General features: G+C 37.0%; 1 protein-coding gene across 2 annotated transcripts in view; it reads right to left on the bottom strand.

The window, feature by feature from the left end:
• LOC106908073 (uncharacterized) overlaps nt 1-14,926 on the bottom strand; it is a 110,347-nt gene extending 95,421 nt beyond the window's left edge. The window contains exons 1-15 of one of the 2 annotated variants that reach the window (XM_088001818.1): nt 14,791-14,926; nt 12,658-12,786; nt 8,307-8,419; nt 8,148-8,196; nt 6,093-6,245; nt 5,851-6,015; nt 4,473-4,622; nt 4,188-4,358; nt 3,633-3,680; nt 3,381-3,530; nt 3,146-3,310; nt 3,009-3,041; nt 1,761-1,814; nt 1,404-1,460; nt 1,231-1,287 (exon numbers count right to left, since the gene is read on the bottom strand). In XM_088001818.1, the coding sequence (XP_087857944.1) occupies nt 1,231-1,287; nt 1,404-1,460; nt 1,761-1,814; nt 3,009-3,041; nt 3,146-3,310; nt 3,381-3,530; nt 3,633-3,680; nt 4,188-4,358; nt 4,473-4,622; nt 5,851-6,015; nt 6,093-6,245; nt 8,148-8,196; nt 8,307-8,417 (1,363 nt within the window). In that variant the 5' untranslated portion in view covers nt 8,418-8,419; nt 12,658-12,786; nt 14,791-14,926. The remainder of the gene's footprint in view (nt 1-1,230; nt 1,288-1,403; nt 1,461-1,760; nt 1,815-3,008; nt 3,042-3,145; nt 3,311-3,380; nt 3,531-3,632; nt 3,681-4,187; nt 4,359-4,472; nt 4,623-5,850; nt 6,016-6,092; nt 6,246-8,147; nt 8,197-8,306; nt 8,420-12,657; nt 12,787-14,790) is intronic. The other variant, XM_088001819.1, reaches the window with a different exon arrangement.
• Between the last annotated feature and the right edge of the window lie 2,175 nt (nt 14,927-17,101).

The following is a 17,101-nucleotide window of genomic DNA, read 5'->3' as shown; positions in this document are numbered from 1 at the left end:
AATCCCAAACAGCTGACATGGCGCAACCCGAAGTCCAGCAGACATCGGAGATGATATGTGGAAACGACATTAATATTTATTCAACAAGAATATAGAAATGCCAAAGGGAGGAGTCGGAGCCAAATTGCTACCACAGTTGATAAACCCGGTAGGTTTTCAGCGGTTCTTCGTTAACGTGACATAAGTAGGTTACAATGATTTTCATTCAGTCAGGATTTTACGCTGACTCTAGCCACATGCATCACAGGTAGATTCTAGTAAAGCATTGATTAATGCCTGGTTTTAAAATTAGTTAACTGGACTTGTAGCCATTATTTTGTGCCCACGTGGCTGGAAACCACACAGCACAACGAACCCAATCGAACCGTTATACCTAGGATATCTGTCGGCTAATGTGTCTCTCAGGTTTTGAAAATGGGCCGACAGTCGGCTGACAACTCGTGTAGTGTGCACTAGACATTACACTAAGGAAATAGGAAGGGAGGGTCAGTAGAGAGCATCCGGAGCTGAGCCTTTCATTCAGTGTCATCAACAGAAAGAAAAAAAGGCACGAAGAGGCGATAAAGCCGATAATTAAAATGAGGTTGATAGGTTTAATTTATCGTGCGATTAATTGATATATCGTTTATCGCGACAGGCCTAGATGGAACACTTCCAAATTTGCTGTGTTGAGCGGATTACCAGAAATTCAAAAAACCTCCCCACAAGCAGCACAGTCATAATAAAAGTGTCTCAAAAACCATAAATCTACAGATTCCCATTTTTAAGTTGCAGCCTTCTATGAACCAGAGAACAAAGAGCCACACTGACATAGAGGCCCTTACTTGTAACAGGTGTTGAATTTGTGACAATGGGTGCTGAATCTGTGTTAGAAAAAAGTATCGTAATACAGAATCCCCTACTTGCAATAAGTGGTGTCTCTGGAGCTGTTGTATTTGTTGTTCCATTGGTAAAAGCTGAATCTGAAGGAAACGAAGTGCAGCCAAGATTACGTTCTCCAGTTTCAAAAGTGTCTGAGACAATAAAAAGGCCTTCGCCACCCTAAATGAATTAAACTGCAGCAAAAACCTGGCAGATGACAGATAACGACTGGTCTATTGCAGCAATGGCTGTTCAGTGTAGATAGATTAACATGTTATTAACCCCAACTCTCACAGAGCAAATACTTTAAGTTATCATCTGTAGCCTAAATTCAGAGGCTATAGAGTGACATTTTGTAGAAAACCTTACTTGTCATAGCCGTTGTCATAGATGGTGTTGTTGCATTAGTGGTGGCTTGTGTTGAATCTATAGGAAAGAAAGAAATGTTAAACCTGGTGTGCTAGAATACAGTGGAACACATTCAAATTTATAAGAATTAACAGTGTAGCTAATTAGTCTTTTAGTTAAAGTTAAAGACTTACTTGTTACAAGTGTTGAGGTTGTAGTAGGAGCAGATGGAGTCGGAGCCGTCTCATTAGCTGCAAAAGACACTGATATCAATATTCTCCAGATTTGCATTACCTTATTAAGTGGGTTTATCATTTTAAAACAAATTGTGTTAAAGGTATTAAAGTTGCAGATTACATAAATCACATTTTATTTATTAATTTAATTAACAGCCAAGCATTAATTAAATGAGTTTCTTGGGTTTGGTTAAGGCTGTTTTAGGAAGCAGAGTTGAATAAAAATAATTTTCTGTAATTGAATAACTGAGTTACAGCATTAAAAAGCCAATTTTGATTAAATTCTAATTCTTCCAGTAGCTTAGAAAGCCTTACTTGTTGGTACAGTCGTGGTAATGTTTGCGGATGTTGAGGCAGCTGGTACTGAATCTAAAAAACAGAATGAAAAAACACATCACTGTATTTTTAAAGTCCAGACTGTTCATGCTTCGGCGTGATCAACTTCTGACTGGTTACGCTGACACATCCCTTAGCTCCAGCTACATTTATTTTAATCTGCATTTTGGTTGAGAATTTTAGGATTAGTGCTGCTCAATAAGACATGCTCTTGTCCCAGCAATCCAACTACTGCACATTCTGGTATTAAATCAGAAAAAAACTGGATGTGTATCCTTTTAACCTCGCAGGTTTACAAAAACTAGATTAATTTATTATATCCCAGAAGAAAGTTTCTTATTGTTCTGCAGACTCTTTAAGATACTCAAAATGAATTTTAAAATGCAACATTTAAGGAGGATACACTTATTCCTTAGATTACTTGGATTGTTTTTAGGTGTCAATATTTTGGACATCACACATTTTTGTCAAGTCTCTACTGATGCTAATGTTAGCGTAATGTTAACATTACCATTTTCGCTCACTTTGATATGAACTCTACCTCACATGCTGGATGGAGTAAATCAATATTAGTCAACATGTGATGGCACACATAGCATTTTAGCTGATACACTAATGTATGAATGGAGAAAGTCAATACTAATCAATATGCTAGTTACTACTCACATGCTATCAACAGCATTTTAGCACTCGTCAGTTTAGTTCAGGGGTCCCCAAACTACGGCCCGCGGGCCGGATCCGGCCCGCCTCCTCATTTGGTCTGGCCCCCTGAACAATACCAGAGAGCATTCTGTGGTTTTTTTCCATATATATGTGGATTTTTCTTCAACCACCAGGGGGGCTCTTGAGCAGATATGAAACTTAGTTTCCCTCAATGGAATATATACTAGTCAGTACCAGTCACCGTTTCGCTCACAGTTTTTTTCCATTTGCATTCTGGATAAAAATCTATCTACAAACGCGAATATGTCGTCGGCAGTAATCCAACCCAACCCCCCCACACTCCCCCCCCCAGTCACCGTTTCGCTCACAGTTTTTTTCCATTTGCATTCTGGATAAAAATCTATCTACAAACGCGAATATGTCGTCGGCAGTAATCCAACCCAACCCCCCCACACTCCCCCCCCCCGCCCCCCCCCACACTCCCCCCCCCCCAACTGCTTTCACATAATCGACTAGCACAGTCATCAAATATACTGATTGTAGAAGTGTTGTAGTTTTTCATACCACTAGGAGTTGGTGTTGGACAACCATCAAGATCTGTTCAAATGAGATGGAGGGAAATTTTAAGAAAAATAACAAATAAGATCAAGTAAATACATTGAAAAAATGATTTAAGATTCTGAGAGATGTGCTCCACCTACCTGACAGTGGCTGGCAGTAAGTATTGTTTGGAAGAAGTGCATTGATGCATCCACAGGTACTGTCCAGAACATTGTTGCATTGGCCATAAGTGGAGCACATGTCACAAGGCCAACCGTACTGATCCTCACATCTGCACTGGTAGCTGGTATTGTAGGGGGAGCACACTGAAAACGAGACAGGCTGTTAACGTTCACAACATTGCTTCCAATGCTGTAATGGGGCACACAGTTTTACCTGTAGAAATGTTCACAGTAGAGAGCTGGACGCTTTCACTGAGGCTGATGGGGTAGCTGATGTTTCTCAGCTGCTCTACGACTCCAGCATCTGTGGTCATCAGCTCAACAGAAATAATGAATCGATGGATGACTGCTGGTGCTGTGGAGACTGCAATTAAAGAAGAAAGGAAAACGTGAACCTATGCTTATCACCAGAATAATACCATTAAATGCTTTCTTTTTATTGCATTAAGCATCTTTTGAGTCTTACTTGTACGTGTTAGAGTTATTGCTGTTGTTGGAGGGCAGGCTGTAAAGTCTGTAAAGATGAAGAAAAGCCTTTAGTAAATGAAATATAGACACTAAGAAGGCATTGATTGATCAGTTTACTAGCTCATTTAAAAAAAGATCTAACATTGCAGAAGGATGATGGGGGGGGGGAAACTGCTGTGCTTAATAGAAAATCCAGTAATTTAGGAGTAACTGGGGAGGGAAATTCAAGAATGTTGCTTTTATTCTGAATGAAAGTGCTGTTTCTTTGCCAAGTGTCCACTGTTGTGTGTGTCAAATTAGGCTCACAATAGAAAATCATACGGATGTAAAATACAGAGTTTTTAGCAATACATGGACCTCCAATTAAGGGCCATAATACATTGTATACACAAATTTTAGTGTGTGCTAGTGTTTATCCAATGCTACCAGTATGACATCTAGGGTTGATTGTGAAAAATGTGTGTAATAGTTGAGCTTTTATAAAATCAGAGACAGTATGTGAGGAATGTTGATGGTTACATTTCAGATTCACATGAATCCATCTGATACTCACTGTATTGATCCTCAGCCTGGCAGTACTGTCCATCAGCAGGAATGCCACTGATGCATCCACATGTGTCACCAGTGATGTTGTCACATGATCCATATGTTACACACTGGTCACATGGCCAACGATACTGATCCTCACATCTGCACTGGTAATCACCACTGATTGGAGAACAGACTGCAGACAAAACAGACAATTAAGGAAGTCCATTACCAACATCCCCTAAGGATGTCCTTGAATAAATTCTCTCCAGTATTTGGTTTACCTGGACTTCAAGCAGTGAGTTCTTACCTGTGGTGAGGTCGATTTGTGTGACATTCACTGTGGGGTTTAAGGTAAAGAAGCTGCCATTGTTCAGAAGGCTCCTGAGGAATTCCACTGTTTCAGCATCCGTTAGGTTCAGCTCCACTTCAACCTCATATTCAGACTGAACAAGCAGCTCTGCAAGATAATGAAAAAAGAAAACATTTTTCCTTTTTCTTGGTGGGTGATTTCCAGATACACAAAATAAGAAGTCATAAATAAAAATAACACAGAATTTGTCTGTGCCAAATTATTATTATTAAACGATTATATGCCCTTTAGTCTTGAGCAGTCATCAGAGTAATAGCAGTCTTTAGATAATGTAAAGTTGGACAACCAGTTTCTCTATTTTGTAACTTTAGATCAGATAAGGGAGCTGGTCAATCACATGAAAACACAGTGGTGTGATAAAGTGAAAACACTAAAGTGTGATGAACATGTAATAAAAATAGGAAATCAAGGAGGGTGTACCACCGTGTATGCAACACCTCATGTTTGTTTTAGCTTACTGTCTTTCCGCCACAAAACATTCCTGTTCCACACCGCTGTAGAATTTGTCTAGATAAACTTACTTCTAATGGCCAAGATCTTAAACGAGATACATCAGAGTTTTCTTTTCCTTTCCTCTCACTAACCTGCATAATATTGTCTCAGTTGTGAATGCTAGAGGTAAAGATTCTGCTCATGCTCAAGCTAAGTTAGCCACTAATGGTTCTGTTACACTTATTAAAACATAACCACCATCATAAATAAACACACAAAATGGTGCTTAAAGGTACATGTGGGACTTAAATGGATTACTAAATAGCACAACAGTGCTAATTTCCTTATTGGTAAGTTTAGCAACTAATTCAATGTGCGACATCATCACAATTAGTCGTCTTTATTCTTAGTTTTACATTGCCGTTCAGTTTTATATTCTTGGCTACCTAAAGCAATTGACACAATTTAACATGAGGTTGGAGTATTGTATTCATAAATTTTTATGTTTTATTGAGAAGTTGTCTGTTCATTCTGTAGTGCAGGGTTTACCGTTTGATAACACTAGTGCACAATCTGACTCCATCTATTGTTCATTAAAACTACACCTCACCAGGCAACCATAGAAAAACAACATGCAGAAAGTTATTTGGCTATTATTACCCAATAATCAGGTGGTAATTTTGATCTAAATTACTAATCGTGTTAATAATTGTCTTTGGCACTTATCAAGGGTTAATTATAGTCAAACCAAGTCCTTTCTTGCACAACACACTTTAACATGTTTAGTTCAAAGTCATTTGCATTTTCAACTTATATTGCAACAAATCAACTTTTTTATTAAATACGATGATTCCTTCTTATCCACTAACCGAGCTGTGATTACCTGAGATCAGCTGACAGGAAGAGCCATCAGCTGGGATCGCTGAGATGCATTTGCAGATGCCGCTGGATATGGAATCACAAGCTCCATATGCGATGCAGGTGCTGTACGGCCAAGCAAACTGCTCTTCACACTCACACTGGAAACCAGTTTCAGTGGAGACACAAACTGTGTGAGGAGAGATGAGAAGAAGATGACTATGTAATGTTGTTACTGCTGCTGTTTGTGTTACAGCCGTCACTCACCTGTTGTAACAGTAATATCCTGGATCTCTGTGGTGTTATCAAGCTGGAGAGGATAACTGGTGGTGTTCAGGGTTGACAGCAGCTGCTCATAGGTTTCCACGTTCGATGCATTTAATAAAATGTTTGCTGAGTAAATCTCGGAGTCTGAAAGCACTGCGAAGATTAACATTTGAAAGGGAATAGTGTCAATTTTCCCATATTAACATACTGACCTGATATTTCAGAGATGACAACATAATTTTGCAGTTTTTTTTGTTGTTTTTTTTGTGCAAAATATAACACTTGAAATCAAACGTTTACCTGCACTGTGTAAAGAGATAAATATGCTTGACTTATCTCACTTTCTAAAGATAAATCAGACCAGAATTATTTACAGGTGCTGGTCATAAAATTAGAATATTGTGATAAAGTTCATTATTTTCCATAATGTCATGATAAAAATTAAATTGTCATATATTTTAGATTCATTGCACACCAACTGAAATATTTCAGGTCTTTTATTGTTTTAATTTTGATGATTTTGGCAAACAGCTCTTGAAAACCCAAAATCCCTGTCTCAAAAAATTAGAATATTATGAAAAGGTTCTCTGAACGAGCAATACAAATAATCATCTGAATCAACAAAGTAACTCTAAACACCTGAAAAAGATTCCTGAGGCCTTTAAAAACTCCCAGCCTGGTTCATTACTCAAAACCGCAATCATGGGTCAGACTGCTGACCTGACTGCTGTCCAGAAGGCCATCACTGACATCCTCAAGCAAGAGGGTGAGAAACGGAAAGAAATTTCTGAACGAATCGGCTGTTTGCAGAGTGTTATATCAAGGCACCTCAGTGGGAAGTCAGTAGGAAGGAAAAAGTGTGGCAGAAAACGCTGCACAACGAGAAGAGGTGACCGGACCCTGAGGAAGATTGTGGAGAAGGGCCGATTCCAGACCTTGGGGGAAGCAGTGGACTGAGTCTGGAGTAGAAACATCCAGAGCCACTGTGCACAGGCGTGTGCAGGAAATGGGCTACAGGTGCCGCATTCCCCAGGTCAAAGGTCAAGCCACTTTTGAACCAGAAACAGCGGCAGAAGCGCCTGACCTGGGCTACAGAGAAGCAGCACTTTGGACCACTGTTGTTCAGTGGTCCAAAGTACTTTTTTCGGATGAAAGCAAACTTTGCATGTCATTCGGAAACCAAAGTGCCAGACTCTGGAGGAAGACTGGGGAGAAGGAAATGCCAAAATGCCAGAAGTCCAGTGTCAAGTACCCACAGTCAGTGATGGTCTGGGTGCCATGTCAGCTGCTGGTGTTGGTCCACTGGGTTTTATCAAGGGCAGGATCAATGCAGCAGCTATCACAAGATTTTGGAGCACTTCATGCTTCCATCTGCTGAAAAGTTTTATGGAGATGAAAATTTAATTTGGTCTGGAATCGGCCCTTCTCCACAATCTTCCTCAGGGTCCGGTCACCTCTTCTCGTTGTGTAGCGTTTTCTGCCACACTTTTTCCTTCCTACTGACTTCCCACTGAGGTGCCTTGATATAACACTCTGCAAACAGCCGATTTGTTCAGAAATTTCTTTCCGTTTCTCACCCTCTTGCTTGAGGATGTCAGTGATGGCCTTCTGGACAGCAGTCAGGTCAGCAATCTGACCCATGATTGCGGTTTTGAGTAATGAACCAGGCTGGGAGTTTTTAAAGGCCTCAGGAATCTTTTTCAGGTGTTTAGAGTTACTTTGTTGATTCAGATGATTATTTTTATTGCTCGTTCAGAGAACCTTTTCATAATATTCTAATTTTTTGAGACAGGGATTTTGGGTTTTCATGAGCTGTTTGCCAAAATCATCAAAATTAAAACAATAAAAGACCTGAAATATTTCAGTTGGTGTGCAATGAATCTAAAATATATGACAATTTAATTTTTATCATGACATTATGGAAAATAATGAACTTTATCACAATATTCTAATTTTATGACCAGCACCTGTATATCTGCTAAATGCCACAATTTGAGACTTATTTATTAACGTCTTCAAGATCAGACTTTGGTCATTTAATAGAAACAAACTAACCATCTCTTTTCTCCCTTGTGTGAGGAAGAAAGTGTTCACCATGTGGTTCCTAAGAAGAAAAAAATACACAAGGTGTTTATATATAACATGGAAACTCTGCAGTCATCAACAAGTCCCATATTATGTGTTTGGGGTCATAAATAAATGAAGTTGCCTTACTAGAAAATCCTGAACAGTAAAGTGAAACTGAAAGTTGAAGTTTCTTTTTTCCAAAGCCAGCAGTGTTGCTAGAAGCACAAAGATGGCCAAGGTTCTCTTGGTTATTGCCATTCCTTCAGAGAAAATTACAGGAGGACAATCAATAAAAAAACAACAAACAAATACAACTTCAGAAAGCCATCTAGGTTTTAATCAGACAGAAACATATCCTGTTTTATGATACACTGACATTTTTAGTTTAGATGTAATTTTCTTCAAATGAGTTCCTGAATCTAAAATTAAAGCATTGTGGTGAGATTATATGATATGTTATTATTTTTGGTAGTTTTCTAAAATACAATTGTTGTAGCAGAATCTAACAACTTTTACTTTAAAATTTAAAATGTGTCATATTTTTTCTTTTATTATCTATAAATAATAAATAATTTTAACTATCAGACATGTAACTTCTTCAGTTTTTTGTGCAATCAAAACATTTCAATTTGTTTGTGAAAATGTGTTCATGAATCTGGGCTGAACAGACTCATCAACAGAGAGGACTAGTTACATTTTTAACTAGTCACCTCTAATTAAAAATGTAACATGAATCCTAAGAAGCTATTTCAGCATTATTGAAACAACTTTCCAATTATGGCATGGACTGGAATCACATGCTACAGATTCCTAAAAACATAGTACTTGATTTCTGAAACCTTCAGATGTGAAAACTAAAATGATAATGTTATAATAATGTTGAAAAATGTTATAAATCCTAGAAATGCATAAACTTTGCATTTCACCTCATTCTTAAGACCGCAAAAATATGCATTGTTTTGTTTTACTACTTAGATGAACTCCATAGCCAAAAATAGTTTAATCTTCGTAATATATCAATAACTTTTGAGTGGACCTTTTTTTAATTTTTAATGTTTTTCATTTCATAAAAAAAAAAAACAACTTACACATAATAGTAATCTAATTATACAATTTCCTATATGTTATAAAAATAAAACTAACATTTTAGACTAAAAATATCCTCCAACATAAACTTGGATTCCACTGATACAAACATCTGAATTTAAACTTAGAAATTATAGGGTCAGCTAAAACGGTTTGCTTCCACCTGTATGATGATTTATTCACGTTTTTAAGGTGATATGACCTTGAATAACCAGAACTAATATTAGCTACACAAAACCTCAGAAAAAGTCTAAGCTGGTGCTGTAACTTTGAAAAAAATGATGGTTAGTTGTTTCTAAATCACCTTAAAAGCTCCGTGTTGAAGCAGTTACTGTGTAATGGAATTATGAACGAAGTTTGGAGTAAGAATACACTTGAGAAAAGCTCACCTAATACTGGGGTCTCCGCCACACTTTGACTTTACCAATTACAGAGTCAGATGGTCACGTATTTTTGCTCACACACCTACCTCGGTTTGTTTTCTAACTACACAGGTCTGTAATGTTGGTGTTTCAAAGTTAATATTTTTTGAGTTTGTGGGTGCTAATTTTGGAGTTGTTTTAACACTTACAGTTATCAAAAAATCTCTGCGAGCGTTTTCAATCAAGCGAGTTAAATGGTAACACCTGTGATTTATGCTGCGTTCCAGTTACCTCGGAACTCGGAGCTTAGTTTAACGTCAGAACCGAGACAACGGCATTCAAAAGAAGTCGGGATTCAACATGGCAGCAACATCCATAGACATAATTGTCAGTATCTCTTACAAGCATAGTTTTTAGCTTTACTTTCCATAGCTAAGCATCACTTTTAATTAGCTCGTCGTAAAATGTAACACGTTTATAGTTGCAGGGGCTACAGGTTGTGTTTTTCTCAATGTCGTTGTGTTTTCCTAAATGTGTTGTGTTTTCCTAAATGTGTTGTGTTTTCCTAAATGTGTTGTGTTTTTCTTAATGTGTTGTGTTTTCCTAAATGTTGTTGTGTTTTCCGTAATGTTGAAGTGTTTTTGTATTTGTAATTGTGCTTCGTTAATGTTGTAGTGTTTTGCACCTCAGGGCCACCGTAGTTTAGCATTAAAAATGCACAGTAATGTACCATAAATTAACAATGTAGGTCACTTTTCAAAATTTTATTGTAACTCAAAAGTTGTTAGAAATATTTTAACTCAGGAAAAGTGTTAAATTTAACACAGAGATGAACTGACACTTTGGATTTTGCTGAAGTCTAGTACATCTGTGATTCAGACAGATTCGACTTTAGATGTGATATTGTTGTGGCTATTTATTGTATAACATAGTCTCTGTTGAAATAGGTTGCATAATTTCTAACCTATGAAATAAAACATAACAGTTTTGAGATCAGCTCCAGCTGGAAAGTGAGACCTTCCAGGGTGGAGTTTACACACCGGAGTCATGGGAAAACCCACAAGTTCTCAGCTTTCCTCTCTACACACTCGCATGTCAAGAGTTGATGGTAACTCTAAGTCCCTGAGAGTCTGCGAGGAATCCCCACCAAACCGGTTCCAGTGTTACACCTGACAGAACAGGACTAAACCTTCAATGACTCAGTCAACATCTGACAAGGTATAGGTGGACAAGTGCATGTAAATCTCTTTATTTTTGCCTTTTGTCCTGCCTGCAACACATTTGTTCAGTTCCCTCCGTTAGGTAAATAGTAGAAATATTGGTTTTGTGTTACACTTAGAGGACTTTGCACTGTAAAAAATATACCCTTCTTTGAGATGGTTACATAAGTCCAACAAGTTAAGCAGCAACCTTTCTCCAACATGAACAGAAATAACTCAATGTACTTCCTTCAAGATATCTCATAAAGAAACCTTTGAAAGAAACCTCACAAAAAAGGTCCAGGATCTTAACTTTCATTATGAAGTCATGTTATCATCTCATGGAGTTTTGGTTGGTTTTAAATGTGTGACATTTACTCTGATCACCTCTGCACTTCAGTAGTCACCAAATCAGAAATAAAGAGTCCGGATGTGTGTGAGCTAATCTCTGTCCGAGTCCAGCTGTTCTCTGAAGAACAGTAGAGAACAAATAGAATCATAAAGGCCCAGGAACACAGAACACACTATGTAAGAGCTGCAGAGATCCGTAGTTCGAAATATAACTGAGTTTGTCAAAATTTTTGACTCATAAAAAACAATTATATTATGAATTTTACAACTGATTTTAATGTTGTTGTTTTTTGTTGTTGTTTTCTTTGCATGTGTAACAGGTTATTTAAATTTAATCACTCAGGATGTTCGAAGCTATATGAGCCTGAAACTGGCCATATTTAACAAAGCACGTTTTTTCAACGGGGTGGCCACCAGGGGGCGTCAGAGTGGCCTCAAAGTAGGAGGAAAGAAACGAATCTAATAATTTTTTTACTCACATTTTTTTACTATAAAATCTAATCTGTTTTTCATTCATTATGATAAAATCTAAATTAAAACAACTTTTTAAGATTGTATTTTTAAAGCTAATTTTTCTGATGAGCACTGTTAGCTGTTTTGCTCCTTAAGTTAGCTTGGCAAGTGTGAATTGGAAAAGTTTCTGTCAACAAAAATACCAAAGGACCTGAACAGCTGTGGAGGAAACAATAAGACCTCATGGCCAACTAAAACCAAAATGTGTGACAAAACTAAACAAATTATTGGATAGTGAATAAAAGTGCAAGAAAAATCCCCCATAAAAGTCTTTTTATTTTTGTTGACCTATTTTATAGCATCCTCTGTGAGTTTGTAAAAGTTGTCTCCGGCTAGAAAATAATGCCAGAGGTTTGGGAGCCATGGTGTGGAAAAATCTGGGAATCCCTGAACTAAATCAAATAAAGATGTATAATGCCGGGCCAAAGTTTTCTAATGAGCATTTATATCTCTGGACAAAGAGATATACAACTCTGAACAACTTCTGTTAAAAAATAAAAAAATAAAAAAATAGAGTTTACAGATTAATTATAAGAATCAAATGTCGGACAGTGTAATAAAGAAAGCAAAACCTAAGAATTCTCATGAGCATTTCATTTGTTTTATCGTTTTGATCTCTGTTGCTGGACATATAAACTGGTTTCAGATGGAAACAGATTACTGATTGGGTTTATCAAATGTGTGCCACATTCCAACATACGTGTGCTCTGACACATTGGCTGATTTTTATCCTATCTGTTCTTCATTTGCATTACATGGGGTGAAGAGGAAAAAAAAGATTCACTGACTGATATTAATATATGTTAAGCATTTCTTGTTTCAGGTCATTTGGATTAACCGGAATTTTTGTATTTGGCTAAGTATAAGTATAAGAAGAAAGAAACAAAAATTACAGTGCATATCAAAAGTCATCTACTGTATGTTTCCTTTAGCATTTGGGACAAAAGCTCTTTAAGCTCATGAATTGGATCAAACATTTCAGGTTACCTTCCAGAATCTTCTTCAAACAGCTTGCTGGGAATTTTGTCCAAATCCTCCAGAGGGAACTCCTGTAAGCCAGTGGGTTTTCTAGGTCACCTGGGTCACACACCTTATTTGCTCATATTTCCTGTGGGACTGAGATCAGACATTTGTGATGACCACCTCTGAACACATCACTAGTTTAGTGATGTACATGGAGTCATTCTGTGTTTAAATGACCCATTTGGGCCAAAGGTTACTTCAGCATTGCCACATATTTTTTTCCATATTTTCATGAAGCCCACCAGTCCCTCCTGCTATATGGCGTTCCACTTGTAAAGTTACACAGTAAACAATTAAGAGCAATGTTTTGATTTATCCTGTCAGAGAAAGAAAAAATGTGTTCATTTTTCAGTCATATTTTCACCATGTTATTCACACATTTATAGATTTCATAGTTTTTCATATTAGCTAATTTGCTAATTAGTGATAATATTAATATTAATATTGGACCTAAATATTTAGTTAGCTAGCTTAATATTTAGCTGGCGACCTAAACACCTATCCTGCTAGCTATGTCTTTATTTAGTAAGCTAAATAAAGTCTTAGGTAAATATTTATCTTGAAAAATATCTAATTTGGATCTAAATATTTCGTTTGCAAACTAAGAAATTAACTATCAAAATATTTATTTTGGGAGCTATAAAATAAACATATTTAGCATGTGAATTAGGGGTTTAGGGATTATTTTAAAAGAACATCTCTCTAACATTCACTGCACAAACTTTGGAAGTATTGCACGTTCTGTCTGCCTTTAAGCTGGCCTGAATGACTGTCTGTCTGCACCAGTAGAGCCTGTTTAAATCTCTCTGTAATTGTGAAGCTGCTGTTGCAAGAACAAATCTAACTGCTCTGGAGTGCAGCTGGAAAAATTAAAATATTACCCTCTGATCCACACCTAAGACTGTAAATCTGCTTAAACTGTAAAATCTCTGTTGTAGATGTGAGGACAGACATTTAAAATCAAGTTATTAACAAACAACTGGACTAAGTTCTTCATTTCATCAATGTAAGCAGACGGACTTGTGCAGTGGATTGAGGTCAGCTGGATTGTGTCATCAGAACATTCTCATTGTAAGACTTTTATGTAAGAGACGGGACTTGATGTTTGACAAAATGCAAACATCAAATCATATTTGAACCACTTCTGCTCAAAGCTGCTCCAAGAAAAGAAGAACCAGTACCGACATACTAAGTTAACACAACTAAACCTGCTTAGTTTCATCATCATGTGGAAGCTGGAACAATTTAAGATAATGGGTTTATTCAATTTTCTAGAAAAGTCAATTTGGGTTAAGAGTACCTTGACAAAAAAACAAACATAAAAAAGATCTAAACGTTTTTCTAACTTTCTACCAAAAGCCGTATAAATACAGAAACCAGACCCAAAGCAGTTGTGAAAAATGGTTTTCATCAGTTTCCAGTTTGAATTCCATTAATCAAATTTTAAACAGGCCCACAAAAATGGCTGTTTGTGTCATCCATGCCAGAAACAACGGCGTGGATGTTTTCAATTCACATTTTCTTGCATTTTTAGCAACAAAAATAAACAAAGATCCCAAAGATGATCTGAGCTGAGACAACAGGTGTCTATCATGAATCAATTCCTAACAAAATGTAATATTTACGTCATGGAATCTCATCCTAGTTTACAATTTTATTTGTAACAGGCTCAACAACAAGCTTATTTGCTTATGTCACCCAAACCTTCACAGGTTGTCTTAGTTATCCCCCTGATGCTGTCAGTGAAGATATTAATGACATATCTTTATATTTTTTTAATATTAAAAAGGCTTAAATTCTCAAGTCATCCCCTTCTAGCCGCATAGATTGGTTCGGTTTGCAGGTGCATTACAGCTAAAGGTAAATTAATTTGATTTCAAAACGATCTGTGCGCTTATGATCTAAGAAAAGTTCACAGAATACACTTGGTAACATGACAAACAAGTGATAGAGAAAAGATAAAGATTCACTTTTCTGAGAAGTATACCATCACCCGCAATACAAAAAGAAAAAAAAATAGGTCAGACAGAGTGAAGAAAAGCAGTTTGACAAAGAACAAAAACGTCGCCTTGAGCAGAAAATAATTGGCCGTCTTACCACAACTCTCCTGCCATCAGTGTTAGAGCAACATGCTGAATGCTGGCAAAAGAATGTCAAAGCATTAAAATCCAAGAAGCACAGGGGGGAAAAAAGTTTTAAAAAAAAAAGTTTCCTCAACAACTATCAGCCACAAACTGTACAGGTACTGACTCAACAGGTTTAATCATTCCACTCAGTCTCATAGTCTGATTTTTATCAGGGGAGGTTCTTTTGTTCAACACCGTGGGTAGATGTAACACAAGTCTTAAAATCTGCAAAGTCAGCTATAGCATAATGGATTATATTACCACATTTTCCTTTTTTCTTTTTAGCGGTTTACTTTATGGAGGATTATCAATAGAAAAGGGTGGAAGCGATTAGAGGTAACATGATGATGAGTTCCAGTCGCCACGGTGTGAAAACTGCTTCAAGTGAGAAAAATGTTAGCATCACCCAAATGATGCTAATGTGGGTTAAATAATGTCTATCATGTTCAACTTGGTAATAAAAAGGAGGCAGACGCTGTGTGGAAAACAAAATCCAGCAAAAGTCTCTGAACCTGAGCCAGAATTGCTGCAGCTAATCACACACCAGATCAGGTCAGTGATTAGTTGACCTGATCTGGATCCATACGTAGTTATGGTTAGTGTGTCATAACTTTAAGCAAAACTGAAGTTATAATCTTTGGGCATGAAGAGAAATGATCTAGAGTCAGCACACAGCTTCAATTACAGATAGAAACCAGAGATCAGGCTGAAATCTGGGAGCAGTGATGAACTCTGACCTGAACCCTCAGAGAAACATAAAGACAGTTACAAAATCAGCCTTTCATCACCTGACGAACATTTCTAATGCCACGTCAGGCTCAGGAGGTACAAAATAACTTTAGAATAACAAAGCTTGTGCAGAAACAAGAAGTCTCACTTCAACATAACCTGTAGGTAGGACTGTATCCCAATCATTTTTTGCTTGTTTCTTCATTTTTAAAATTACTCACAGTATTTAGCCCTTTCCTGCATAGTGGTCACTGCAGTGGACGGCTATCAAAAACCATTTTATTGTGTTTCTTGTTGATTTTTCTGTTATAAATGCACACAGACCTCTGAAGTGGACACTAGTGCATCATACACTATTAACTTCTGGTCGTCCACTGCTAGTGCAAGAAAATATTTGTTAAATCTAACATGGCAGACAGCCGAAAAATCATGCTGGCATGATCCCACCCTCCCTCTACTGTAGAAGCTTTTGCAGGTAAAAAAAATAAAAATAAAAATATTGTGACATCAAGAAACCCCTGTAGACTAACTCTACTGATGTATTTTCCGAATAACTTTCCATTTGGAGAAAATCCTGACATAAAGGATCATAATTCATGCATGACAGGGTTAGAATATTTGCAAATATTACTCAAGCAGTATATTTTACAAAACATTATTTAAGTTCAAGTAAAGAATATGGTGTAGTAAAACTATTCCTAAAAGTATATTTTTCCCAAAATGTTACTAAAGTAAATCTGCTTCTGATTGTTTTATATAGATTTTACCACAGAATGGTTTTCTAAAAACCATAATTTGGCCATTATGTATAAAATCTGTAGATGTAGAAAGTGGTGCCAGTCCATCTTTTGAGTCATTGACTCACTTGGATGGATTATTTGATCTAGAAAAGCACTATAGCAGTCTGTGTCTTTGTCTGGCTGCATATTCTGCATATTCTACACACTTCTGTGATCTCAGAGAGGATTAGATATGAGATACTTACCTGGATTCTTCTTCTTGTTGTTAAAGATCATTTTGGGGTTGTTGGTTCCACGCTGCATCATAACTCAGCAAATCAGGTTATCAAGCAAATCAGGTAAATTAGTTTAGTTGAATAGAAAGTCGAGGATTTTTCTCCACTCACTTGTTTTAGAATGGTGCCAGCAGGTTTGTACAAGTTTGTATCCTGTGGAGCTTTTTTATTGACATCACATACGTTAAGAAACAGAGCAATTGGATTATGCAACTTAATAATTGCTGCTAATTACGACAGAGAACAAATTCTATTGTCCATCCAGCTGCTTTGTCTTGCATCATGTTTTTCACACTCAAAACAAAATAACTTCTGACACAACATGTATATTCCCTCAAAGCTGAGACTCTGATCAGAATAACATGACTGGGAAGCAGGGAAATCTGTCTTTAGTCATTTGGAAACTAAACACTCAAATTGCTTAAAAATAACTAACAGTTGTGAATACAGAACACCTCAGTCATTGTGGGAACAATGCATATACTGTCTTTTGTTCTGTGGCCTGACATTTACAGAGAGAAAAAAACTGGTTTGGTAA

Source organism: Poecilia mexicana, unplaced genomic scaffold, assembly GCF_051168715.1.
Source record: "Poecilia mexicana isolate PSO_F unplaced genomic scaffold, ASM5116871v1 scaffold_21, whole genome shotgun sequence".
Classification (NCBI taxonomy): domain Eukaryota; kingdom Metazoa; phylum Chordata; class Actinopteri; order Cyprinodontiformes; family Poeciliidae; genus Poecilia; species Poecilia mexicana.
The sequence above is the reverse complement of the archived record's forward strand: the minus strand, read 5'-3'. Positions and strand labels throughout refer to the sequence as shown.